Here is a 27,322-nt window from a genome sequence, read left to right on the forward strand (position 1 = left end):
TACAGCAGAAGCTTATTCGCAATACTCAAGCAAGCGCGATCGTCGACAAATCATTGAGTACAAACTTTTCACGAGTTTATCACATTTCTGAAGCGAAACTTGTACTTGTGTTCCGAACTTGAGTTTGCGGTCCATGGTAAGACCCAAATATTTTACATCTTCAGACCATTCTACTTCAAGATCACGAGCAAGTACCTTGCGTCTCGGATGGTGTCTGGGACTCCTCCGGTATGAAAAGAAAATAGCCTGGGTTTAACTCGGGTTGATTTTAATTTTCCACTTGTTATGGAATGTTTTCAGTGCGTTCTGAGTAGCTTGCAAGTGAGCTGGGAATCCAGTATAACGCCTAGATCGTTGATATGGTTCACTCGCTCGATAGTGACGCCAAGCATGCTGTAGTCCAGTGATCCTCAGCCTAACTGTCTTTGCGGGCCAAAATTGAATTTCGAAAAAAGACTGCGGGCCGCAAGTCATTCAAGAATTTTTTTTTCAACAATTTTCAAGATTCAACACAAAATTAATTTGTTTGATTTTTTGAAAATATTGAACAAGAGCAAAAAAGTAATCAGGAGATTTTATTTCACTATAAGAAAAATCTTTAAAATCATAGGATCATCTATTTCTTGGTACATATTGAGCAAATGGAGTTTCTAACTGTGGCTTAGGGATTTACTGAAAAGTATTTCCAACCCTTTATTAAAAAAAACTTTAGAACTATGAGATTTTTTGGGACTTTTCGTGGATATTGAGAAATTTCAGAATGATTTGTAGGGATTTCAAGGTTTTCGGAAGAAATTCCGAAAAACTGCCTGGAGATACTTTTTGGAAATCCGTGATGATTTTTCAAAAGTTTTTCTTTATGTTTCTTTATGTTTATGAAGAAAAACTAACAGACATGATTTTCTGCAAGTGCACAAGTTTTTGTAGCCGATTTGAATAAATATTTAAGAGGAATTGCCAAAAGTATTGCTAGGGGAATGAAGAGTATCTTGCCCAATCCCTGAAGTTTTTAGCGAAATTCCGAAAGTTTGGCCCCACTTCCTTTTAAAAAAAATTGTATAGCAAATATTCTGTTTTTTAATAGTTTCTTGGTACAAGTGCTGAATGTAAAGTATATCGAATATAAAGAATATCGCATATAAGGATTTTTTTCGCCGATAAAAACAAAATTATTTTAATTTCATGTTTGTTAAATCAATCAAATTATCAATGCCGAGTTCTGCCACCCAAAATCTATGGCAGAGAACCTATGGAATTTAGCCTAAACTCATTGTACACAGTTCCTAACAACAGTTTCGAATATGGTTTTGAATATTTTCGGAACAAAATTTGAAAAGTAGTCCTTTACAGCTTGTGAAACTTTTGAAAATTCTTACTTCTTTAGAAAAACTCTCCATGATATTGGCAAAATATTCATTCTCATGAAAGTTTTTAAATACAGTGTAATTTCTGATTTTCATTATGGAATCTATGAGTGGGCCACTTTCTAATACATTTCAAAATCAGTTCGCGGGCCGCACAAAACCTGGTCGAGGGCCGCATGCGGCCCGCGGGCCGCAGTTTGGTGACCACTGCTGTAGTCGAAGAGAACCGGCTTTTTTCGTCGAGAAAACGTGGTGACGGAGCATTTCGTAGGATTGACAGTCATTCGGTTTAACAAGCACCAGTTAGTTCAATCTGCTGCTGAAGAAACTGACAGTCGACAAGGGTGCGAATGGGGTCTCCAGTTAGCCTAGTGGTTAAGGCTATGGATCACAAATCCGGAGATGGCGAGTTCGATTCCCGATCCGGTCGGGAAAATTTTCTCGACTCCCTGGGCATAGTGTATCATTGTACTTGCCTCACAATATACAAATTCATGCAATGGCAGGCAAAGAATGCCCTTCAATTAATAACTGTGGAAGTGCTCCAAGAACACTAAGTTGAAGAGAGGCAGGCCAAGTTCCAATGCGAACGTCGAGCCATAAAGAAGAAGAAGAAGAAGAAGGGTGCGAATCTTGAGGAATATTTTGAGGTCGTCGGCATACGATAATCGGGGTCCTTCAATGATAAGATGCACATCGTTGAAATACAGTAGGAAGATCACCGGTCCCAGGTGGCTTCCTTGAGGAACACCGGAAGAATCTGAAATCTCCTATGGATACCATACGACCGGAACCAGCGCAAGCTGTTAGAAGTTCAACTCTTGTAGTTTTCTATTGGGTATTTTCATGTCGTGAAATTACTCTGTAGTTTTATCCCGAAAGGGTGCGTTCGTTGTAAAAAGAAGGAATAAGTTCCAGATTTATCTGGTTACGTCGTTCTTTCTGAAATGCTCGAAACGCATTGTCGATTATCACATCTGTGATGTTCGTCTGGCTAACATGCCTGTTCATGTGAACTCACATGTCTCCCAATTTGGGATGTCCACAAAAGAGTCACATACGAAGTTGTATACGTTTTCAAGAAAGCACTCGCTCAAACGTAGTTTTTGCTTGGGTGATTTCTTGAATATTGAGGATGCTTTTGATGACGTGCCTTTCTATATGCATATATGCCATATTGAAAGTCGCATGACGTCGCAAGCTACCTCCAATGAGCTAGAGGCTCTTTTAACGCTTATGCGTTTTACATTGTCCTTTTCAGGGCACTGATTAACCCCGTTGTGGTATGAGCTATGAGCTCTCGTTGCGCTTATGCGTTCATTCCCTCTTCTAGGGCCCCCTTCCTATTTCATCACCTTTCCCTTTCCCAATTCCCATCCCTTGTCCCATTCTACCTCAGGTAAATGATGAAATAGACTCATAAGTATGGCGATGGCAAAAATGTCCCAAATGGAGGATAACGTGCCTCTGGAGCCGGCCTTCTGACCGACTGTTCGGGTTTTCGGGTTCGTTTGGAAGTTGACCATCAATGTTAACTTCTTTTCCCGATCAGCTAGATAGATGTGTAATGTCGATAGCGGTTGTCTCAATCGGCTAAGAATAACACTACGGACCGCCTGATCCAGTGGTAAGAGACCCCTAATTCATGGTGTTATGCGGCTTTATGCTTACCGTGCCAAAGAATGAATGGTTAGGGGGGTCTAATAAAAACCTAACCACAAACGGAGCCTGTGGGGAATTAGGGCGTCCTCCATAGTATTACGCCCTTACTGCGCTAACCGGAGCATTGGTGCAGTGGACCTTGCGTTTCTCCGAGATAATCAGTTGCCCTTCTTAAGTCTCAAATTTGAGGCTAAATAAGGACGGGGTTATTCAAATGTTGTTAATTAGCTTACATTACTGCCTATATGGGTTCGCTTAATGCGTTTTCGCCATTGGCGTTTTTCAATAGGGTCCTAAAATTAAAGACGAAATCTCGCTTATATTGAATAGTACGATCAAGCATGGTATTCTAATCGGAATTGTACTTTACTCGAACTTGGAAAACAAAGGAATAATAAGAAAATTCGAAATAAGTAAAATGGTAAATAGTTCTACTTTGACATTTGAGGGCAACCTTGTGTGCCTGAGCTCGACATTTTTCGCACTGGGATTTCAAAAATGTTCCTATCTGACATACATGGTGAAAAAAATCACTCAAAGTATGTGTTATAAGCGAGGGACAAGACAAAAGGCTAAAAAAATAAAAATTATATATTTTCAACTATGGTTAATAAAAACGTCAAAAAATGAGTAAATATGTACTCTTGAACCATATATTGTGGTTTAAAACAAGAATCCCGATAGGACTTTAGGAGCCTATTGACACCGATTTGATTGGTCGTTGATGTTTCCTTTTTGTGCTGTGATTGTGAAGAGTGTATTCCTGTCTAGTTTGGGTAGTGGCTACGACAAGGAAACCTCAGATCAATTTTCAGCGTAAAAAGCGTATGTAGCCCAAGTGGATCTACTTCAAAAAGTTCAATTTCGTAGGGTAACTTCTGTATAGTTTACCTTGTGAACCCAGCTTTGCTTTTTTTATAATAGATGAACTGTCGTGCCTCGAGCATGCTATATTTTAGAATAACGTTAACAGTATTGCGACATTTGCACCCATTTAGACTCGGCCCAAATTCATTATTATCACAGTCGAATTTCGCACACGACTTCGCAGCGGTGCACGTTCACAACTTTGCTCAAGTTCATGGCAGGGTTATCGGTTGCATAACTGGTAAACGAATTAAGTTTGATTAGTGTGAAATATCGCTGGAAAATGAAAATTCCGTGGATTTCCAAATTATCACAGAAGTCTAAACATTAATGAGAAACCCAATATGTTTCAACCTTTCCTTATGGATGCCTTCAAGCAAGCTCTTGTTTTCAGCATCTTTTCGCTGATATTTGGCATCTGAAGTAGCTTAAACATTGATTTGAGATGCTTCACTTTGATGGAATACTTAGGTAGTACAGTTCATGGTTAACTTAACATAGAATTGCACCTAACCCAACTCTGCATGAGCAGAATTTGTCAGTTGGTTGACTGATTGGCATGTGTCAGATAAGGACTCTCCATTTGATCTTTTTACACTTTGGAGTGTTCCTTCGCAAACTTTGCGTATTCAGGCGTCCCTGCTCAACAAGCTAGGGAACCTGTAATAATTGGTTGCGATCACATTTTATGGATACCTCGCTTCCATTGCTGCTCCAAGAGAGGTTCATTATGGTTTTGTTATTACAACGCCCTTCATTGTGGTATACCATAGCTACTGCTATGAAAGAAGCTTGTCCTCTGCGGTCTGTGCGGACCGAAAGAGGTATTCCTTAATGGAACTCGGACCTGTTCAAGTTCTAAATGTCTTCGGATAAGCCAGTCTTTTGTATAGCTACGAATCTTTAGCTTCTACCCCGAGGATTGTAGTTATAGAATCGATTTAGTGGGCACTAAAAAGCTCTGCTTACTTCAAATCTCCTGGAGCAAATGGGGCTTTGTCCTATTTTTCTCCAGAGGGATTTCAGTTTTTCAAACATGTTTTGAACTCTTGTAGTTTTCTATTGGGTATTTTCATGTCGTGAAATTACTCTGTAGTTTTATCCCGAAAGGGTGCGTTCGTTGTTAAAAGAAGGAATAAGTTCCAGATTTATCTGGTTACGTCGTTCTTTCTGAAATGCTCGAAACGCATTGTCGATTATCACATCTGTGATGTTCGTCTGGCTAACATGCCTGTTCATGTGAACTCACATGTCTCCCAATTTGGGATGTCCACAGTGACTCTTTTACACGAAGTTGTATACGTTTTCAAGAAAGCACTCGCTCAAACGTAGTTTTTGCTTGGGTGATTTCTTGAATATTGAGGATGCTTTTGATGACGTGCCTTTCTATGCCATATTGAAAGTCGCATGACGTCGCAAGCTACCTCCAATGAGCTATAGGCTGATTAACCCCGTTGTGGTATGAGCTATGAGCTCTCGTTGCGCTTATGCGTTCATTCCCTCGGACCCCCTTCCTATTTCATCACCTTTCCCTTTCTCAATTCCCATCCCTTGTCCCATTCTCCCTCAGGTAAATGATGAAATAGGCTCATATGTATGGCGATGGCACAAATGTCCCAAATGGAGGATAACGTGCCTCTGGAGCCGGCCTTCTGATACCTGATAGTGATTCTTACTTTCATGTAGCGTTTTCTTAGCATGTAGTATTAATTCAACCCATTATCTTCTTCCCACAGGACATAATTGAACACAACCGAGTCTACCATAAGAATAGGCCACATATTTGCGAACACTGTGGCGAAACCTTCACTCGCAATCAACAGTATCAAGTCCACGTGCAGGGCCACTTCATCAGCAAGGCACGGATCCAAGAGCAAAACTGCAAAAGTATGTCTTATATTCTTAGTAGATTATATTATTATGCACTTACAAACGATCTAATCTTATTCACAGAAACCTACAAGTATAGCTGTCGTTCGTGTGGTATCGTTTTTAATAATCAGAAATATTTGGAAAAACATATTCAGAAAAGTGGCCACCAAGCCGAAGATGTGGTTTGTGGAACCTGTGGTGCAATATTCTTGTCCGAAATCAAACTTAAACAGCATATAGCTAGGACTCATAACAATGGTAAGCGTTCGGAATAGGTTCAGTGTTGTTTAGTTGGTAATTTTTCGGTTGTGTTTTGCAGAAAAACGGTTCACATGCGAACACTGTGCTAAGGTATTTAATCAGAAGGCGAATCTCGATCGACACATGTTACTCCACACGAATATTGCTGAGAAGACCTATCCCTGTGACAAATGCAGTGCCTCGTTCCTCTCAATGGCTTTGCTGAAAGAGCACATGAAGCTCTCGCATACAGCGGTAAGTACATAAACTAAATTTTAGCTAATTCGAAGAATACCTATACTTCAAACAAGGTTTCCAAAAATCCAGTTTAGCGTACAAGCTTAAAAAGGGGATTTGAATATCGGAAGTCCTGTTCAAAACCCAATAACTATATATTAACAATTGATTTATATTCTTCTCATTACTTTCCTAGGATGACAAATTTGAGTGTAACATATGCCACAAGCTGTTCGCGGCGAAACGATCACTCAAACGTCATAAGCTATGCCATTCGGAGGAACGACCCTTCCCCTGTACTGTCGAAAATTGCAAGGAGGCCTATAAGAACCAATCTCACCTGGCTCGTCATATGAAGACGGCACACCATATCGATCCTCCTTCCAAACGCATGAAAGCAATGCAGAAGGAGTCGGAATTTGTCCCACTGGATCCGATCGGAACCGGTGACTCATCTGCAAGCAAAACCAACCCAATGAAAAAACCAGTGATCGCCGGCAGTGATAAGTCCATCGGCGACAGCAGCACCAACTTCAGTGATAACCTATCCACGTTCAACTACGACTACGTCGAATCCGTTCCGACCGGTGCAGGTGTAGATCCCAGTCAGCAGCAACATCAGCAACAGCAACAGCAGCAGCAGCAGCAACGAATACACATGATCGGTCCAACGGGAGCACCTCGAATGGGTGTCCCAAATACGCCGATAGGTTTCAACGATCCTAGCCAGGGAGGGTACGGCCGGGCCACCAACGATCAGTTCGAATGGCAAAGCATGGAGTTTGGTGGTGGGCCCGGCTCTTCACAGCAACAGATGGCGTTGGATCCGCTCGGCCAGGGTTATATCGAAGGAGTGCACACAACGGGTTACATGACGGCAGCACTGCCTGGCATGAGACCATATTCGGTGAGTGTTATACTTTAAGCTGAAATGTGCGAGTTGATGTCCACGGAATGCATGAAGTTGAAAATGCTTCTCAATGTTTGTTACAAGAGAGCAAGCAATAAATAGAATTTTGAGCTCTGTGTGTTATTTGAATGTTGAGATCCGTGCTTTAGGTATTTGCAAGGCACCGACCGATTAATTCATTTTTTTTAATTATCATACGGGCTAGGCTCATTTAGAAAAAAATGCAAAAATAAGAAACATGACAAACAGCGCTTCAATCCTTCGTTTTGAGTGGGATGAGAGTCTTCCTATCAATGAGTGAATCCGAAGATACCCGTCACAAGGACTGCCTTGCAAATGGCTATGTAAACTGTAACACGCCGTTATCGTTTTGTTTTAGAATATACTTAACTTGGGTGCATAGCATTACTAATGATCCCGTAACGTAGATATTGTGTATTGAAACGCATGATTTAAACCTTTTTACAAACATCGGATCGCATTGCTTTCTTCGACAATTTTTTTCAGGACACCCTAGGCTATACTTCTACATAATTGGTTACATAATAGCTGCATAATACAAATTTCATTCGCAATGCGCAAAGCATTTATAGCTTTCGTCAGCACCTATCTTGCCTCAATCAATATCCCAAATGAAGGTTAACGTGCCTCTAGAATAGACTTTCTGACAGCATTTATCAAAGAGATTCAACTTACGTGCATAAGTAGGTCGGCTCTAGAGGCACGCTCTCGTCCATTTGGAAAAAAATGTGCCATTATGTGCATAGTATATACTTAAAGCAAGTCTAAGCGCACAGCTCCCACTAAAAAACAAACTTGTGCTCATTCCACGACTGGAGTGACGTGACGCAGCTTGAAGAGAGTCCCTTCATTAGAGTCGAGATTTCTCTCCTCGATATACTGCCGTGAATCGCATATCTGTCCCATTTGCATAGGAAATCCAGCAAAGATGGGACTGATATGCGATTCACGGCAGTATACGACTCCGACGTTTGTCACGTCACTCCATTCGCAGAACAAGCACAACTGTAACGAACATTATGATAAAATGCTTATATTTACAGGAACCGAATCTCATTTGTGAGCATTGCGATGAAACCAATTTCATAAACAGTCAGCAGCTGCAAATCCACATACAGGACCATTTCTCAGCTAAAGACGGTAAAGATGTTCCCGGGAAAAGTAAGTGCATTTCTTTACCTTTGCAATCCACGATTCTTTAACATAAACTTTGTTTTATTTTGTCCCAGAATTACTAAGATTACACTGCAAAACCTGCAACTTGCTGTTTGCAACGGGGGCCCAGCTTGATCGTCATATTCAAAAAACCAACCACCACACCGACAGCGTCGGTTGTGATCTCTGTAGTGCAATATTCAACTCTAATCTCAAAGTATATCAACACATGCTCAAATGTCATAAAAATGGTAAGTTGCCTTGGGGAGATTTCCATTTTTTGATCGTTATTTTTAACGTTGATCTTTTGCACTTCCTCGTCAGATACGTGGTACGCATGTGAGCAGTGTTCTAAGGTTTTCATATTGAAACAGGAGTACGACAAACATCAGCTGGTCCACCAAACCGTCACGGACAAATCGGTCATTTGTGAGCACTGCGCGTCATCGTTTTTCTCGCAGGAAGCGCTCAAGGAACATATCAAAATTTCACACACTGCGGTAAGTTACTAATGAGGGTGTTGGTTGAATCCGTTAAAAAAGGTTATATAATCAGGGTTATTAAAACTAGGCGGATTTGGCAGATAAATGATTTTTGTCTTGTAAATTTTACTGAGTGTATTAGCCGTGGCTAGGACAGCTCTTGACCATTGGAGGATTGTGTAGATCTTGTCCCAAATTCAGATACATATTAGTCCTTTGTGCTTGGCTACCCTTATAACAGCGGTCAAGGACTGTACCACCTACGAATTTGGGCGACTCTCGTAATCAAATGCTAATGCAAATTTTGCTAAGTGTATTGGTTTTACTCTGATTTGTATGTTTTCAAGGTTTTTGTTTGTTGTGACGATAATGTTAAATGTAAGTCAACATTAACATGGGCAATTTTCCAAAAAGAAAGTGTATTTATCATCAGTCTTTTCTCAAATATTTGTTTTCTATTTCGGACGTATCAACACAGGATTTACATGTATTACACCTACGTGCATTGGAAAAAGTATCCAAATTTTAAATTTTAGTTTTGTTTCAATAAACTAAATTTTACAAAATTAGTTTTTACCACATAGGTATTAAAGTAGTTTCTCAAACATGCAATCCAACCCAGCATTCAAATTTTATGGATATGGCGTCATATGGTGGAATTATCTTTAATAATCTATGATCTATAATAAATATACTGAATAAACAACAAGGAAATGCAATTCGGCCTCTATACATTAGCCTGGTACACGGTTTATAAGGAAAATACAAAAAATGGAAAAACTCCAACTCCTGTATATTTTTCGAGTTCCATTTTGGTCCCATATCAACTGTGCGAAATTTCAGATCGATCGAAGAAATTATATTTAAGCGTTCGCCATTCTTAGTTTTTCATACGATTTACTATGGGGAAAATTTACTTCTTCAAAGAAAAATCGCTTGAGGTCTCCCATTGATCCCTAAAAATAAGTCGTTGAATGATTTCTGTAGATAACTTCACGAAGAATCAGACTTCCGAAAACAGCAAACCGATGCGACGTTCGTGGAAAAAGTTATTAAGCCTCACCCGATCGATAAAATGACGAGATTTTATTATTTATTGTTATTCCTTGCATGTTAAACAGCGTTGGTATGTCATTCGGTTTTCAATCAATAACTTTTTCCACATGCCTTAGATCGCTTTACGGTCTTCAGAAGGTGTTTGTTCCTCGTTAAATTTCCAACATAAATCATTCATCGATATATTTTTAAGGGGCAACCTGTGGCGATTTTTCTTTGTAAAAGTTATTTTCCCCATAGTAAATCGTATGAAAACTTAAAACGGCTGGCGCTAAAATATAGTTTCCCCGATCTAGCTGAAATTTTGCACAGTTGATATGGGGCCAAAATAGAACTCAAAAAGTGTACAGGAGTAAAATGTCTTTTTGTGTCCCACGCTACTATACATTTCTTTGAAAAATCCTTGTGAATGAATTTCAGTAATCTCTTTCAAGGTTTTCTCACAAATATTTTCAAGAGATTTCTTTCGAAATGGCAGAAATTTGCTGAAAGAATGACATAAACTGCTTAAGAAATTTCTCGAAAGGTGTGAAATCCGAAATTCAAAAATTAAGAAATTTCTCGAATCATATTACTGGATGAATCGTAATAAAACCCGTTTGAAAGTTTTTAGAATATTTATCTGGATAATTTGTTGGTGTAAACTATGCAAAATTTCATTTAAATGTGTACCGTAAAACGGAGTAACTTTGATAGTTTTTCAGTAAATTTCTTTAATATTTTTACTTGTAACAGTATTTTCCCTAGTTTCATATTTTTAAAATAAGGACTGGTGTATCAGTTATCAGTAGCAATTAAAAGATTCAATAATTTTAAATATTTTTGATGACTACACAGATTGATATCTTAACCCTCTACTTTCCATGATTGCTCTCTAGAGCATCATCGTTTTTTTATGAACTCGAGACAAACGGAATTAGATGAATATGATGCAATAGTTTTTTAGAATATGATTGTAATCTCATTAGGTAAACTCAATAGCCTTCACCTTGTTTTAATAGTGGAACTATTGATAAACTATCAAAACACTATTGATTTACAACTAAAAACTTTTTCGTTAATTTCTAAACATTTGGCCAATTTGCAATAATTGTTGTTCAAGCACTTTTTTAGAAACGTTTCTTGGCATAGAAATAGTTGATCAAAGTCGTGGAAAGGAAAGGGTTAAGACTTAAGAGGCAGATCAAGCCTCAGATTCAACTACATGAAATTACAAGGGCATTGCATACTTTCCGGCGTTTATCAGTGTATGGAGATTTATGTCCCAATTTACAAAAATGGTTCCAGTTCGTAAAAAAACACTTACTTAAGAGGTTTACGGACAGATTTGGAATCTACTGTGATGGATCTACCAAGAACAATCACCAAGGATGGGATCATTCATTTGCAATCATTTACATTGACTTGCGAATAACTCGCTTCAGAAACATCGTAGCAAAAACTAAAGTGTCTCGATGATGATGATGATGATGATGATGATGGTCCCGCCACATACCCCTACAAAGGTTTGAGCTAGACGATATATCTTTAAGATAATTATTAATTATAAACAATGTAATCAAATTTGCAAACTTAATACGGTCTGATTATTTTCACAGATATAAACAACTTTATAATTTGTCATACTATACAGCAAAAACATAAATTTTAAAATACTGATGCTCTCAACTACAGATGTTTGCAAGCATTACTAGTGATCATGAAAAATCAGAAAATCAAAAATATTGCGAGGATTGATAACGCTCTCGCGATGTCAAAACAGTCGGCAATATTCTCGTTCTCAAGAAATTCCCGACATTCAACTAGACAAGTCACTACTACTCTACAGAATCCTTAAACAGTACAAATATTCCATATGATAAATAAATACAAAAAAGTCATTTATACCTGTCACCGCGCGCGAGACTCAAACTTTTGTAGACTACACAAAAAATAGAATAAATTACGTCAATACAATAAAATTCCATCACCATCATCATCGAGGCGAACATTATAGTTTATTGGTGCCTCAATAAATATTAAAAGGTTATACAAAATTGTTCACACAAAAATATCCGTTTGCAGGAACTTCGTCAAGATACAAATTTAGTCAAGTATTTAAAATTTGACAGGGTAGCTGTTCAAAAGGCAGCTTTGACGTGTGAAATACATAGTCTCTTGAACCGTGATAATGTTGGTGCTAGTTTTATGTGTGTAGGCATCGAATTGAAAACATTAGTACCTTTATAAAATAGGGAATTTTGTGAAGCACCGTTTAAAAAATATGGTGTTCTTACATCATCCGCGTTTCTAGTATTATACCTATGAATGTCACTTCCTCTTTCAATTCGATCACACAAATATCGAGGCAGCAAACCATTAACTATCTTGAAAATGAACACCAAAGTAGAGAATCCTTGTCGTTTTGACAGATCTCCTGCTCGATTGGAACTATGGGAATGACACTAGATCGACTGTTCCAATTTTGACGTTTCTCCTCTTTGTTTTATCCAGGCTCGTTAGCAAAAACTAATGTACTTTGTACTAATGAGCACTTTTTCATTTTTCTTTTACCTGAAACATTATAGAACAATGTACTAGCGTAGCGTCAATAATAAAGTCAACAGAAGGCAGCCAGTGCCGAAAATTTCATTTCGTCATACCTAAATTCAATCACCTACAGCTCATTTTAGAAGCTGAACCTTAGAATATGGTACACGGTGAATATCATTTGGCATTTTTCAAAGGTAGTCCGTGACATTTACCTTAAATATTCGAAAAATATCGGGTTTTCCGTGACTTTCTAGCAGAACTGGTCTGACCGCACATTTTTTTTCATATACCATATTCTCAGGTTCAGCTTCTAAAATGAGCTGTAGGTGATTGAATTTAAATATAACGAAATGAATTTTTCAGCACTGTACATAGCTCATAATTTCTAGAGCACCGTTTTTTAGAACCGTTGAACGGATTTGGATGAAAATGCATCACGCTAATTGTGCAGTGGTTGTCAATAGCGTGATGCATTTTAATCCAAATCCGTTCAGAGACGAACCAGCCAAGGGCTGAAACTCTCTTTAATAAAGAAAAATCAATCAACCAAATCCGTTCAACGGTTCTAAAAAACGGTGCTCTGGAAATTTTGAGCAATGTACTCCAAATACCTTGTCCTTAAGGTTGCAGCCAAAATTCCATAACAATCAAATCGCTAGAAAAAGAGATTTTGATTCCTAAACATAATTATTTTGTATGGAAAACGGCTCTGTCTTTATACTTATGTTTCGTACTGTAGTTGTAAGATAAACTATACAATACCTGTCGTACTATCAAAGTTACCCGCATTATCAAAGTTACCCCGTTTTACGGCAATGTAAAATTGATGATAGATTAGGGAGCGTAGGATTACTAATGGTACTGTGACTTTACATATCAATGTATTGCTATTGATTTTTTTCAGGAGAAAAAATATGAGTGCACCATCTGCAACAAATTGTTTGCCGCAAAGCGCTCGCTCAAACGCCATAAACTATGCCATGAGGAAGAAGGTGCTTTCCCTTGTCCAGTCGAGGACTGCAAAGAGTCGTTCAAGACCCCTGCCAGCCTGACCAAGCACAAAAAGATGGTTCACAGTATTGGGCCGGATCCGAGTGAAAAGGGAGGATCCAAGGCGAAGGCCACGGCAGCCGCCAAGGCAGCAGTCAGTGAAAAACTTCTTCCCGAACCGCCACCGGTTGTTCCTACCGCAAGTAACCCTGTAGCACTTGGCATAGGCAGTGTGGCTGGTCCATCGGTGCCGGTGAAACATGAACCACGAACGCCTACCGGGATGCTTGTGCCTCCTTCCCGAACCAGCAGTACAAGTAGTGCAGGAGCCGGTAGTAATCCGAACGCAATACCGTACGATCCATATGGCAGCGGAATGCATTACAACAATGTGATGGGTCAGGGACAACCCCAGCAGCAACACTTTACCGTACAAAATCCGAACAACGCGCTTCATTATGGCGGTCCTGCAGGGCGGGCGGCCAATGAACAAACCATGACATACCGAATTGACCCTACTGGAGCAGCAGCTAACGCTGGCTACGCGTCGGGAGGCTACGGACCAATGAACAGTTCATTCGAGTGGCGTAGTATGGAATTACAAAACAGTATTGACCCAGGCATGGGTACATCCGGATCCGTCGGCGGCCAAACCGTCCAATCGGTGGCCGCGACCATGAAAGCTAACAAATATTATCCTGTGATGGATTCCAGTGGAACCACAGCAGGAAGTGGTTTTATTCAATCTCAGCAACAATCACAACAGCAACATCAGTCCCCTCATCATCATCAACAACAGCAGCAACAACAACTTCATCCACAGCATCCTCATCATCAGCAAAACCCACAACAGCAACATCAGAGTATACCTGGTGCCAGTGTACAGGTGAAGCAAGAGTCTCAACAACATCATCAACAGCAGCAGCAACAACAACAACAACAACAGCAACAGCAAATGATGATGAACAACCAGGAGTTCATGGGCTATCAGGTATGTTATTCTACCGTTAATAGTAATGTATGATCTTCGAAGAACCTTTTCATACTGCATCTACTTAAAAAAAATGGTTTAAACCCTTAAATAATCATAGATTGTCAAGGTAATGTTCCTCAAGGGGTCTGTTCAGTGTGTTACGCTGAGTTACAGGATACGCGATCGTGTCTTACGCCGAGCGTAGAATGGTAATCCCTCTGTATTCAGCTCAATCTCAGTCTGTGCTCTTTCTAGTAGATTGCGCATATAAGGCCATCGATCCAGCCTGTCGATACTGTCGTATGTCACCTTGAAGTCGATGATGAACTATCGTTGGGATCTATCATTCATGGCAGGAGGATTTGCCGTACGGTGAAGATAGCATTTGTTGTCGATGAAGCGGACTTCTCATAAAGCACTTGCGGACTTGCATAAAGTCACTAAATCGACGATAGACGAAGAAAGATGTTCAAAAGGTCGCCTTTCTTTTGTTAATAAGCAAGAGGCAGATTACCCCTTTCTTCCACTCCTCCGATAGCAGTTCGGTTTTTCAGATCCTGACAAATAATTGTTGCAGATAGGTAGTCAACTTTTCTGGGTTTATCTTGATGAGTTTAGCTGCAATACCATCTGTTTGGGAGCTGTTCCGTATCTGTTTCCTCCAGTGGACTGTATTTGGTACCCTCGGTAACGGTCCTTTGAATTAAGGCGAAACTGGATCCATTTCCTCACTTTTTGGTTTTTGATTTTTTATTAAATAACGAAGCGATATTTTCAAAATCGGTTTTCGTGCACATGTAGAGTATGGATCAGGGTATCTTCTGATTTTTTTACGCGAGAGAAAGTGTTTTTCGTTTTTGCAGAAACCATTTTTGAACAAAATTTCACTAAAAAATGGTTTCTGCAAAAACGAAAAACATTTTCTACAGCGTAAAAAATTCAGAAGATACCCTGATCCATACTCTACACGTGCACGAAAACCGATTTTAAAAATATTTCTTCGTTATTAGGCTCAGTGTACCAGTTATGGCTATAGTACCTCAAATTCGCCATAGTTGATTTTCAACCTTTAAAGATACAAATCAACAAGAAAAAAGTCGTGAACAACAGATCACGATCACAAAAGATGATTGCAATCATTCAAACTTTACAATTCGCTCAAATTATGGTAGAAATAAATCATTTTCCTTAACTTTTCGGCCTCCTTGCACCCTATTTCGCCATAGTGTACCAGTTATGACAACTCCCATAAGGAATGCATGTAAATAGTGCGAAGTGGAACCCAAATTAACAAATGTGTCCATAACTGGTACAGGGTTCCTATCATTGGCACACGCCGTAATAAATACTAAAAATAGTTTTGGCTCCGTTTTTATATATTTCCTGTAAAGTATGAAAACTAATCAATCGTTTGACTTATTGTTTACATTCGTTGGTCTTCTTCTTATTTTTGTAGAAATAGTTTTTCTTAGGTGGTGCGATAACTGGTACAGGCACCCTAATTAAAAAATCAAAAACCAAAACAATGAGGAAATTCTTCCAGTTTCGCCTTAAGCAAGGTGGACAGGATTGATGATTGATTCGGATGGTTTCTTCCTCGGGCTTTGTTCAACTTACTTACCTTACCAGCCAGACTAAGGCCTGAGTAACCTCTGCTGTACATACACTGAGGATACTGCAACTCCGAAAATCATACGAATCAACTATGATTTTTTGCCACAAGAATTTTTTGCGAAAATCATAGTTACGAACTATGATTTTGTATTCAAAGCGTCAACTATTATTATCATACTGTTACTGTATAAATTTCATAAGACTCACGTATGAAAATCATACCGAAAACGTATAAAAACTGAAACTATGTCTTATGACTATCATACATATTTTTGTGAAATATTTTGCACAAATTTAAAAAAATCGCAACCTGGAATCGAACCAGGAACGTCTAGGTTGGCGAGTGCGTGCTTTACTCATTCGCCCATCGACGCTTCGGAAGTTGAAGTGGTTAGAAGCCAATAAAAGGTTTTGTTGTTTTTTTAGCAATGGTGTTTCATAACACATCTTATGATTTTCATACGATGCTTCTAATGAGATTTTTCATACGACAAGTCTTATGGATTTCGCTTTTCAATGTTTGAAAAGCATACGAGAACTATGAAATGGTGAAAAAAATAAAAATAACTGATTCATAAGATGTAAACTATGAAAAACATACGAACAGTATCCTCAGTGTAGGAGTCGTCTCCATTCTACTCGGTCCATGGCTGTGTGTCTCCAGTTGCGCACTCTGGCGAAGGGTCCGCAGATCGTCCTCCATTTGACCGACCCACCAGTCGAATGATGTAGTTTGTGATTCATTCGCCTTCTCCAATTAATGTTTTCTATCTGCAGTACGCCGTTGGTCCTCTACAAGAGCGCGTTGGTCCTCTACACGTACTTAGAGTCCATGCTTCGTGCCCACCAGACCTTCGGCGGTCACCAGTGAGCCCAAGTACACGAATTCTTCAACCGCCTCGATTTCATCACCGTCGATAGAAATTCGGGGTGACGAACGCGATGATTCTTCCCTGGAGCCCTTTGCCATGATGTACTTTGTCTTCGACACATTAATGACTAGGTAATTCGATTCGCCTAGCTTCATTCCTTAGTCGGGTACGTTTCCGTCATCGTCTCAAATTTGCGAGCTATAATATCTATGTCATCAGCGAAACCAAGCAACTGAACGGACTTCATGAAAATTGTTCCGCTCGTGTTTATCCCCGCTCTCCTTATTACACCATCTCTGAAGCAATGTTGAACAGCAAGCACGAAATACCATCACTTTGCCGTAACCCCTTGGAGATTCAAAGGGACTCGAGAGTGTCCCTAATACTTGAACTACGCACATCATTCGATTTACCGTCGCCTTGATCAATTGTATCAGTTTATCCGAGAATCCGTATTCGTGCATAATCTGCCATAGCTGGTCTCGATCGATTGTATCATACGCCGATTTAAAATGGATGAACAAGTGATGTATGGGCACGTTGATCTGCAACCTGACGTCGCCTAAAAATAGATCACCAACACTCACACACTGAAGATGCCTGCTAGTCCGCGGCAGATATCTCATTGGTTCCTTGTGCGAGTGTAGCTGATCTGGCTATACTGGAATAGCATCCACGGGCGGTCAATCAAGCTCAAGCTCAAGCAAGTTCGGAAGCTTATTGCGGGATTCGTTGAGCTTCTGGTAGACCTACCATGTTTCTTGAGAACGACAAAACAGCAGTTCCTGGTTTCATATCATCACACTCCACTTCTTCCAGGTGCTGTTTTCCCCTTTAAAGAAGCGGGTCTGCCGTTTCCGCTTCTGTTTGATCGTTCCACGTTTTTGCGGGTTTCATGCTGCAGCATTACCGCCCGCGAACCATTCGTTCCGTCGATTTCGTTCCACATAGCCAATGGCTCTTGGCTGCGTTTTTTATGGTGTTCGATAATTGTGTACATGATGTTCAATGTTCATGTAATTATTTTTTTTTTTTTTTCAGGAAATGTGGAACGCCAACATGGTTAAAATGGACTACCAAGAGGACGTAACCAACTCGAATGTATCAGGAAGCTCGTACAATAACATCGGAAACATTTTATCGAATCTAGAACTGATAGGCAACAATAGCAATTATGAGCAAACTTATGACATTGTACCACCTGCCGCGGTAGGTGGTGGAGACCAACAGCAACAAACTACTCAGTCAGCTGCCAGTCAGGTGCAGCAGGTTCCTCCTAAAAATAATTATCACAAACAACAGCAACAGCATGTTCATCAACAGCAACAGCAGCAACAACAACAGCAAACAGCGGGTATGTTGAGTGTGGACAACCCCATGGTCAGTCAGCACCATCATCAACAGCAGCAGCAGCAGCAGCAATATTTCCAAGAACATCACCCTCATGCACCTGGTCATCATCCCCATCAGCAACCTCACCATGGGTTACATCATCCACAGCAGCCCCTACATCCGGCTCATCACGGGCAGTTGCACAGTCACCATGCGCAGCAACAGACACCCAGTCCACATCATCATCCGCCTCACATGCAGCAACTTCAGGGAGCTCAACAGCAACAACAGCTGCAACAGCATCAGTACAACGCGCATCTTCCACATCACCAACAACAGCATCCTCACCATCATCCGCATGCTCCTGGGCCTCCTGGTGCTGGACCGTCTGCCTCGGGACATCCCCATCAACTATCACAACAGCAACAGCAGCAACCCCCAGGAGGCATCAGCTATCCTAATCAACATCCACATCAACAACAACAGCAACAGCAAGCACAACAACAGCAGGATCACACTCTAACAGACATATCGAAAACCAACAATCTACAATTTGTGGACAGCTTTACGGAATCTATCGACTACCTGCAGCAATCGTTTCAGTACGTGTAGTAAGTAGGTTGGACCAAGTTTTAGAGCGGTCTTGTTTTCTCACTTGCCTCGGACGTCACACACAACACCATTCAAGTGTGTATGTGTGTAGTAGCATGCATTCTCTTATGATTGTGATAAAAGTAGTTAGTGCAAGCTTTGGCTGGATTTTTACAAGTCCAATATAGGTACCGTAAAACGGGGTAACATTGATCAGTTTCACCATTCTGATCTTTTCAGATTAGTAGTAACAAAGTGCAGAATTAAAACTCTTACAGCAAGCCTCGTTGGATAATTACGACGAGTGCTGTAAAAATCGAGTTCTGCACCGAGCATAAATTACCACTTGAGGATAGTTTTTAACAAAACTTTTCCATCAAACTGCTCACTGATGTTCATAGCCATGTTTAAGAAAGTTGAGTTTACCGTGACGCACCTAGGGCCTAACTTTGCGCACTTTTCAAAAATTCATCATAAAACATTGATGATAGAACACTAGTTAGTGTTCGTGAGCTTATGTTAAAAAATACGAATCTAGAAAATATTGGCTTTGACTCTTCTAAGATGTTAGGTTATTCATACCACGATGGCGTAGTGCACGTTCAGCGTGCCTATCTCGGTCATATTGACCCTGACATCCTACTAGGGCTAAAGGAGTATTGCTCACCAAAATGCGCAATCTTTGGCACTGCACAAAGTTTGGTACATACACAGTACTACGTTTTTAGTAGTAGCAGGCATGGTAGCGAGTAACTTTTTAGTAATTTGGTCACTATTTTCGAGTCAGTCACTAAAAAGTCACTATTTTCATGAAAAAGTCACTAAAGTCACTTTTTTTAGTAAAATGGTCACTAAAGTCACTATTTTCGTAAATCTGACAACATTGAGAAAATTATATAAAAATTTTGGTAAAACAGAAATGTCAAAATTGATGCACAAATTTTCCTCAAGAAACTTGCTTTTAAAAAAAATTTCGGCAGCGCCGCTTATTAAATTATTAGTATGTCGACTTTATCATATTTGAGAAAAGGGAAGATGGATTTGTATAACTAAGATTATAGATGCATTTTTGAATTACTATACTTTCTAAAAGTAACACTGCAATAATCCTGCATTTAAAATTTCAGTTTAACTATATCACCCTATGTACACGAATTAAAAAACTGGCAATGATTAATGTGAATTAAGTTAAGATCAATGAATGAACTCATTCCCCTGGTTTATCTTGAGTTATTGAGTTATTGTTCACAATGTTTCTTTCAGCATTTCTACAAGAATCTTTTGTTCATCTCTGAGTTTTTCTAAATGCTTATTTTAACCAAAATGTCATCCTATATGCAATGATGAGGTTAAACAAAAAAACTGCCAAAGTTTTTCTTTCGCAAAATTTACTCAAATTCTGTAATGATTTTCTCAAAAACTCGATCAGTTATTCATCTGTGCCTTCGCGATATCGATCAAACTGTTTTTATCAGGAATCTATAAATGTTACCAGGAATTTCAAGATTCAATCAATTCCAGAAGTTCCTCCAAGACATTTTGGCTACATTTTTTCAGGAGTGCAGCATGAATATTTTCAGTATTCTTCACAATTCAATGTTCACATTTATTTCACCGAGAATTCTTCCAAGTATTTCTTCTCATCTTGTCACAAGCACAAACTCTAGAACTTAGCTAAAAATTATGCATTGATTTCCTCGGAAATTCGATGATTCATCGAATTTTCAGCATATAAATTCAACTTTCCAACAACTGTTAGGTCACTATTTGGTCACTTTTTTGATAATTTTGGTCACTAAAGTCACTATTATTTTGCCACCTGATCGCTATCAGTCCTGTAGTAGGTAAATTGCTCGTGAAACATGTTCGTATGAATGAAAACGAGTTTACCTCACTATATTTTTGAAAATACTACAAACAAAGCTCTCGGTATGAATAAAAATAGTATTTACCACACCGGAATTTTGTTCTGGATTTCTCCAGGGGTTTATCCTAATATTAAATCCAGAAATTTTTCAAAATTTCTAGATTCCTGCAGGAGCCATTCCATGGAATTTCTACCAGAGTTCCACTGGATAACTGACCCTGAGGAAGATTACAATTGGTGGTCGAAATACGCGTATCTGTCAAAGGATAAGCATTAGAGGGCGGAAATAAAATGTACAAAACTGATTACCGTAATCCGGGGAATTTTCTATCTTTCTTGAATAATTCTCTTGTTAAAGCAAACGTTACATGTTTTATATTTTTGAAACAAGTACTGGCCCTCTGAGTATGTGTTAAGCTACTCGAAAAAGTATTGTAAAACTTTAAAACATGTTTAAATAGGTTTTTAAATCTAATTTTTGATTGTGTTGATTTGGGGTAACATTGATCATGTCAGTGATCAATGTTCATTTGTGTTGAAAATACCCTTACTTACGAAATTCTGGGTCGCTGATCTCGAATATGTTGTCCAAATTCTAACAAATTATGTACTTTTTAAGTTGTTTTAGGATTAAAATCCTCTAAATCACGAATAACGCCTAAAGGTAGGCAATGGCTTAAGGAATTGATAGCCGACTTTTAATAAATCGTATATTTTACTGAAAAATAGCATTTTCATAAAAGTTTCGTTTATTAAATCCAACTCTAGGATATCATATTGAAGTAATACAGTGATTTTGAACCTCATATTGTATCTAGTATTCACGCCATGCATGAATGTTTGACAATGTATCTCATTGCGTTACGAAACACAATTATGGAAAAATCGATTTAATTCAATGTTTATGAAATTCAATTTTCATAAATTGCATTCATTAGCTCATTGTCATTCAATAGCTAAATGATAGCAGATTACGATATACCATTCCAAAGCATAAACTGATTCAATATAAAATGCTTGTTTGAACATTTCATGAGGTGGGTCAAGCCGATCAATGTTAACCCGCTGATCAATAATACCCCGGATTACGGTACACTCATTCGAAGAGGATGTTCTGTCTAGGCCTAGAGGGTTCAAGAAGTTGATCCAAGAATTTTAGGTGTGATTGCTATAACATTTTTTTCTGGCCTGGTGCAGCATTTGATATGTTGTGTTGGCGTTATTTTCCCAGTTTTCCCATGGAATATCTGACAACGCAACGTAAAAGTATTTATTCGGTATCATGATGGGCCTTCCGTCCAAGCTGAGAAAGTGAATAACGATAAAATTTACTCTTCGATAATCGATATTCACTGTTGCAAAAGCGCAATGTTCGGAATAGCTTCATCAGTATCATCAGAAAACCATATTCAGACACAGCATTTATTTTATTTATTTATTTTTTATTAACCCTAGGCTAGTTTATCTCGGGACCCAAGCTTTATATGTGCTTTACTTTTATTCCGAAGAAAGAACTCACCTTTTGTGAATTTGTCGGGGGTGGGATTCGATCCCCAATCCCCAATACATACATAGATATTGCCATATTTCAACATTAAATAATAGTTTGACGCCCTCTCAGACGAGAATGAATGCTACTACACAAACACATACACTCAAACGATAAGCCATGTTTACGCCCATCACCCGTACTATCCCCAGTATCGTCATAACACGTCATTAGTTAAAACAAACAACAAATACACTCGCGAGTTTGATTTTGTATTGTCATGTATTCATCAACTTTTTCTAGAAAGTAAGTTTGCGCGATCGCAAAACAGCAAGAACTCACATTAGATTTCATCGTTCCATTTAATCACGACCCATACTCTCATCAGTAACTCATCAACAATTGCATACTTTTACACAACCATCGAACCACACACAACTGCACTCGCTGAGCATTACTGAACATAAAAGTGCGTTAGTGTAAGATCCGCACAGTAACAAACCCATTTCTCCAACGATGCGTGTAAATTAGAAGCAGGTTTGAACCGGAATAGGAGAAAAATTTAACAAAAATATATTATTTCAACTATAGAGCATGATAACTTTTATGTGTAGGAGAGACGAATCAAACACTTGCATTGCAAACAGGAATGATTGTGACAAAGTGAAACAATAGAGATTTATAGCAGTATGAACGAGTATTATAAGAGAGCTTTGGATGTGCGTGAAAGTAAATTTTAAAGACTTTCAAGGAAAAGATTATTTAGTTTTCATTGTTTTCTTAAAATAATACATTTAAGAAGAAACAGAAGAAAAATGTAGAAATACATTGAAGCTTCTTCAGTGAATGAATAAGTGAAAACGGCAAAGTCTTGAGCAGAGACGACTTTGCTAACCCGAAAGTACAGAAAAGAAAGCATTGTAATTAGTATATTATTATGTAAGTGTTACGCAGAGAAAAGAATAATCTTTGTATTAGAGAGCCACATTTTAACTGTGGTAGGAGGCACACTTGCATTCAGAGCGAGAGAAAGAGAGAAAAGTATGTTTAGCCAGAGAGACGTAATATATATTTAAAGCGGAACCCGTGCGCACTATGAATGGCGAAAGATTTTATTGTGCAAGTGCTGGCGGTGTACCATTATAGTCAGCATTTGAAAAGGAAATGTACATCTCAAATTTTTACTATTGTATCTCACAAATAGAATAATACTGATGATTTTTTTTTTGCATAAAAAAGCGTGAGTGAAAAAAAAACGAAAAGAATTCATACACAAACACACATACACACACATATTTGCAAACAATAACCAGATAATACACACACAACAGCATATTGTAATGAATAACATACTTGCATAAAATAATATATGATAAACAAGTGAAGCAAACTATTGAAAAAAAATTATATACACTACACAATTATTATATTATTGATTATTATTATATCATTATTACTATTATTATTGCGAATAAATGCTAATGCTATGTTCAGACTACGCCGTTGTATCATGATATAAGCGGTTTTCGTGATACAAGGCCAATATCATGTTTCTGGAACGTGATATTGCCATACATTTTTGACACCTCCAATATCACCTTCCCGAACGTGATATTCTGAATATCACGATACAACTGCTCGAATTTGCTGCTCGAATGACGATTTTCTGGCAACCCTGTCGGATTTGACAGCAATGCCAAACCAGAAAGTTTGTTTTTATTTATAATCTTTTTTCATTTTTCGCGTCCACAACGGCTACTACCGCAAGAAAAACCGGGATCAGAAACCAAGTTGTGGGATAATCTTTCGTAATATCGGAGAAAGTCGGTGCGGATGTGCAGATCCGGATAGTGTTTCGGTTGGGGTAGGAACATCGCCACAAAAAAGGAACCATTGTGTTAATTTCGGGAGGCGGCAATAGTGGAATCCAGGAATCGGCAGCATTTACCGCGACACTGAACGAGGCAAAAGTTCCAATACCGCCACCAGCAATTACCATAACTTGTGGAGGTATTTTTACTGGCACATGCAACGAAGGTGTATTCTTCCTCCAGGGTAAATGAAATTCGCCGTGGACATTCACCTGACACCGGTTACCTCTGCCATACAAAGCGCCAGCAACCACATTTGGGAATTCTATCTAAACAACCATCGGGTAAGTTGTGCGATCTTCCCGTAAATCAACCGACGATAAACCCGGATCTTGGTTTCTCCCACAGCATTTCGGTCGATGCATGATGCACGGATGTCGATATGGAGGTTCAATAAGGTCAATCATCGAGTGGTGGAGAAACTGAAACTGCCGCCTAATGCGATGGTGACGCCCAACAGCAAAATCAGCACATTGATCCGGAGCTGGACCAAATGATGCTAGAGCTCTACCCAAAATTGATCTACCTACTGATCCAGACTGATCCTAGCCAAGATTATCGCCTGCTTATTTTTAATTTTAAGTGAAATGGTTCAAGGATGATTTGATCTGAACGGATATTTCAAGATATATTGATGTTGTGAACGAAGTACGGTAAATAATTTATTGAATTATAGCCATTTGTCTTGGTATTATACTGTTGACAATTGATATCTCCAGAAATTCCAATTTTTAATCCGAATGTCCTTCAGTTATTTTCAAAAATTTCTTAAGTTTGTACAAAGATTTATTCGGTGATTTCTCCAAGGATTCTTCTAGTAATTACTACAAATTTACCCAAGCTACCCACAATTTTCAAGTGTTTCTCTTTTTGTTTTTGATTTAATTTAGAACTTTCTCTGAAGGACTTCCCTCTGCACATTCCTCCAGGAGTTTCATCAGGAAACTTCAGAATTGCTTCAGGAGTTCCACGTGATTTCCTCTAGGACTTCCTTGAAAATTCCACCAGGAGATCCTCGAAAATTCGCCCATGAGTTCCTCAGGAATTCTTCCAGAAGTTCAATGGAAATTTCACTAGGAGTTTCTCAGGAATTCATCAAGATGATCCCTAAGAATACCTCCAGGAGGTCCTCGGAAATTCTTCCAGTATTGCATCAGAAATGCAATAGAAATTCCTCCAGGAATTCCTCGGAAATTTATCCTGGAGTTCCTCGGGAATTCCTCCAGAAGTTCCCCGGAAATACATCCAGGAGTTCGCCTGAAACACCTCCAGGAGTTCCTCGAGAATTCCTCTAGGAGTTCCCCGGAAATACCTCTGGGAGACTCGAGAATTCCTCCGGGAGTTCCTCGGGAATTTCTGCAGAAGTTCCTCGAGAATACTTCCAGTAGTTCCTCAGCAATTCAACCACGAGTTCCTTGGGAATTTCTACAGAAGCTCCCCGGGATTTTTTTAAGGTTCCCTGGGAATTCCTCCAGGAGTTCTCAGAAAATTCTTCCAGGAGTTCCCCGGAAATACCTCTAGAAGATCCTCGAGTATTCTTCCAGGACTTCCTTGGAAATTTTGTGCAGAAGTTCCACGGGAATTCTTTCACGAGTTCCTTGGGAATTTCTCTAGGAGCTCCTCGGGACTTTTTCAAAGGTTTCCCGGGAATTCTTCCAAGAGTTCCTCGAAATTCCTACAAGAGTTCTCCGGAAGTTCCACGAGATTTTTTTTCCAAAAGTTCTAAAAGATTTTTTTCAGGAGTTCCTCGAGATTTTTTCCAGTAGTTTTCTAGAAATTGCTCTAGGAGTTCCTCGGGAATTCCTTCAGAAGTTTCTCGGGAATTCTTCCAGAAGATCCTCGAGAAAAACACTAGGAGAAATCTTTCAAGCATTCCTTCCGGAATTCCTTCAAGGATTCCTTCCGGAATTCCTTCAAGGATTCCTTCCGGAATTCCTTCAAGGATTCCTTCCGGAATTCCTTCAAGGATTCCTTTCGGAATTCCTTCAAGGATTCCTTCCGGAATTCCTTCAAGGATTCCTTCCGGAATTCCTTCAAGGATTCCTTCCGGAATTCCTTCAAGGATTCCTTCCGGAATTCCTTCAAGGATTCCTTCCGGAATTCCTTCAAGGATTCCTTCCGGAATTCCTTCAAGGATTCCTTCCGGAATTCCTTCAAGGATTCCTTCCGGAATTCCTTCAAGGATTCCTTCCGGAATTCCTTCAAGGATTCCTTCCGGAATTCCTTCAAGGATTCCTTCCGGAATTCCTTCAAGGATTCCTTCCGGAATTCCTTCAAGGATTCCTTCCGGAATTCCTTCAAGGATTCCTTCCGGAATTCCTTCAAGGATTCCTTCCGGAATTCCTTCAAGGATTCCTTCCGGAATTCCTTCAAGGATTCCTTCCGGAATTCCTTCAAGGATTCCTTTCGGAATTCCTTCAAGGATTCCTTCCGGAATTCCTTCAAGGATTCCTTCCGGAATTCCTTCAAGGATTCCTTCCGGAATTCCTTCAAGGATTCCTTCCGGAATTCCTTCAAGGATTCCTTCCGGAATTCCTTCAAGGATTCCTTCCGGAATTCCTTCAAGGATTCCTTCCGGAATTCCTTCAAGGATTCCTTCCGGAATTCCTTCAAGGATTCCTTCCGGAATTCCTTCAAGGATTCCTTCCGGAATTCCTTCAAGGATTCCTTCCGGAATTCCTTCAAGGATTCCTTCCGGAATTCCTTCAAGGATTCCTTCCGGAATTCCTTCAAGGATTCCTTCCGGAATTCCTTCAAGGATTCCTTCCGGAATTCCTTCAAGGATTCCTTCCGGAATTCCTTCAAGGATTCCTTCAATGATTCCTTCAGGAATTCCTTCAAGGATTCCTTCAAGGATACCTTCAGGAATTCCTTCAAGGATTCCTTCAAAGATTCCTTCAAGGATTCCTTCAAGAAATCCTTTAAGGATTCCTTCAGAAATTTCTTCAAGGATTCCTTCAGGGATTCCTTCAGGAATTCCTTCAAGGATTCCTTCAAGAATTCCTTCAAGGATTCCTTTAGGAATTCCTTCAAGGATTCCTTCAGGAATTCCTTCAAGGATTCCTTCAGGAATTCCTTCAAGGATTTCTTCAGGAATTCCTTCAAGGATTTCTTCAGGAATTCCTTCAAGGATTCCTTCAGGAATTCCTTCAAGGATTCCTTCAGGAATTCCTTCAAGGATTCCTTCAGGAATTCCTTCAAGGATTCCTTCAGGAATTCCTTCAAGGATTCCTTCAGGAATTCCTTCAAGGATTCCTTCAGGAATACCTTCAAGGATTGCTTTCGGAATTCCTTAAAGGATTCCTTCCGGAATTCCTTCAAGGAT

The 27,322-nt window shown here is 39.3% G+C and overlaps 1 protein-coding gene and 1 long non-coding RNA gene across 2 annotated transcripts in view; both read left to right on the plus strand.

The window, feature by feature from the left end:
* The window catches only part of LOC115270263 (uncharacterized), a 32,661-nt gene extending 9,309 nt beyond the window's left edge, over positions 1 to 23,352 (plus strand). Inside the window, exons 4-12 of the mRNA XM_029879532.2 lie at positions 5,630 to 5,780; positions 5,847 to 6,023; positions 6,085 to 6,260; positions 6,439 to 7,149; positions 8,217 to 8,334; positions 8,403 to 8,579; positions 8,653 to 8,828; positions 13,303 to 14,379; positions 17,889 to 23,352. Of these exons, the coding sequence (XP_029735392.2) occupies positions 5,630 to 5,780; positions 5,847 to 6,023; positions 6,085 to 6,260; positions 6,439 to 7,149; positions 8,217 to 8,334; positions 8,403 to 8,579; positions 8,653 to 8,828; positions 13,303 to 14,379; positions 17,889 to 18,791 (3,666 nt within the window). The 3' untranslated portion in view covers positions 18,792 to 23,352. The remainder of the gene's footprint in view (positions 1 to 5,629; positions 5,781 to 5,846; positions 6,024 to 6,084; positions 6,261 to 6,438; positions 7,150 to 8,216; positions 8,335 to 8,402; positions 8,580 to 8,652; positions 8,829 to 13,302; positions 14,380 to 17,888) is intronic.
* Positions 23,353 to 23,604: 252 nt separating this feature from the next.
* On the plus strand, positions 23,605 to 24,707 carry LOC115267965 (uncharacterized). Its single transcript, XR_009997796.1, has 2 exons — positions 23,605 to 24,281; positions 24,346 to 24,707. It is a non-coding gene; the product is annotated as an uncharacterized LOC115267965 (long non-coding RNA).
* Positions 24,708 to 27,322: the final 2,615 nt, after the last annotated feature.

This window comes from Aedes albopictus, chromosome 2, assembly GCF_035046485.1.
Source record: "Aedes albopictus strain Foshan chromosome 2, AalbF5, whole genome shotgun sequence".
In the NCBI taxonomy this organism is placed as follows: Eukaryota; Metazoa; Arthropoda; class Insecta; order Diptera; family Culicidae; genus Aedes; species Aedes albopictus.